Below are 1,295 nucleotides of genomic sequence, written 5' to 3'. Positions count from 1 at the left end.
ATTTGGAAGAAACAAAGATCTCTAGGGTTTTATGAAGCTCTCTGCTCCTTTCGTCGTTTGTCTTCTCCTACACCCACACTACGGGTTCGTGCTAGATCTCGTCGATGGCGTTTCCACAAATTTTCTCTGCTTTTTTTTGTGTGGAAAATAAATGAATAATTTGACTGAAAGCCCAGGAGTTCTCATTATTGGGCCTAGAAAATGAAAGCCCAGGAGTTATCGGTTCGATTTTAAACCGGTGGTTATCTAAATTAACATAAGCAACTACAAATTGAAAAGAGAGGGAAGTAGGGGTGGGAGAAAAAAACCGTAACCCGATAAACCGAACCGAACCAAAATAAATGATATGATTTGGTTATGGACCTTATGGTTTAACCTAAAATCTCATTTAGTTGTTATTTTTAAGCGGGGTGTATTCAATCAAAAACTGAACCGTAGCTAAACCGAATTACATATGATTTTTTTTTTGGTTTTAGGTTTTATAAAACCGGAAACAAACCAAACCAAAAACAATCCGAGAGTCGTAAAACAAAAAAGAAAAACAAACGAAAAAAACTGTACTCCTGTAGGTGAGTGAATGTAGTTAGTTAACCAGTGAAGCTTTCTTTCTTTTTAGTTAGGTGGTTTGCCGTAACCATAAGTGTAGTTGGAGGATTGTTCACGTCTAGCCCGACCACTTATTGATTGTTCTAGTTCAAATCAAACATATCAGTGACACAACCAAATTAAATTAAGAATTTATGGTACAACTAACAACTTTTTATATTTGTTCTCTCTACTGTAACTTCTTCATTTTAATTTGATTACATATTTTACATGTAACATAAGATGGGTTTGGTTAAGTTTTCTATTTGAATCTTACAATACAAGCACTAACCACATAATTTCTCTCTAATATTCAGTGACAACACAAACAACAAAGGAAACACGACCTTGATTATGATAAATTAAGGTAATAAAATTGACAGAATAGTCTAAAAAAGATCAAGAACTTCTAAAATTGTGGTATTACAGAGAGGACAGTTCCCTCTTTGAACCCAAAGCTCTCTCGAACACAACCTACAAAACGTATGACCACACGGAATAAACGCAGCTCCTTTACTTCTCACCATACACACACAACAACTTCTCTCCGCCGCCGTCACCGTCACCGTCTCCTCTGCTTCTCCTTCGACACTTACAAAACTCATCTGCTCTTCATTCTCCTCTAACAACTCCATCAAAGACATCCTCGCCGGCTCCACAAACGTTTCCTCTTCTCTCGCCGATAACGCTCTCTCCTCCGCCAACACAGC

At 37.5% G+C, this 1,295-nt stretch overlaps 1 protein-coding gene across 1 annotated transcript in view; it reads right to left on the bottom strand.

Annotated features, from left to right (window-relative positions):
• The window catches only part of LOC104766417 (LON peptidase N-terminal domain and RING finger protein 3-like), a 2,264-nt gene continuing 1,800 nt past the window's right edge, over nt 832-1,295 (bottom strand). Inside the window, exon 3 of the mRNA XM_010490308.2 lies at nt 832-1,280. Within this exon, the coding sequence (XP_010488610.1) occupies nt 975-1,280 (306 nt within the window). The 3' untranslated portion in view covers nt 832-974. The remainder of the gene's footprint in view (nt 1,281-1,295) is intronic.

This window comes from Camelina sativa, chromosome 19 (assembly GCF_000633955.1).
Source record: "Camelina sativa cultivar DH55 chromosome 19, Cs, whole genome shotgun sequence".
Classification (NCBI taxonomy): Eukaryota; Viridiplantae; Streptophyta; class Magnoliopsida; order Brassicales; family Brassicaceae; genus Camelina; species Camelina sativa.
This window is presented reverse-complemented; position numbering and strand designations above follow the sequence as displayed.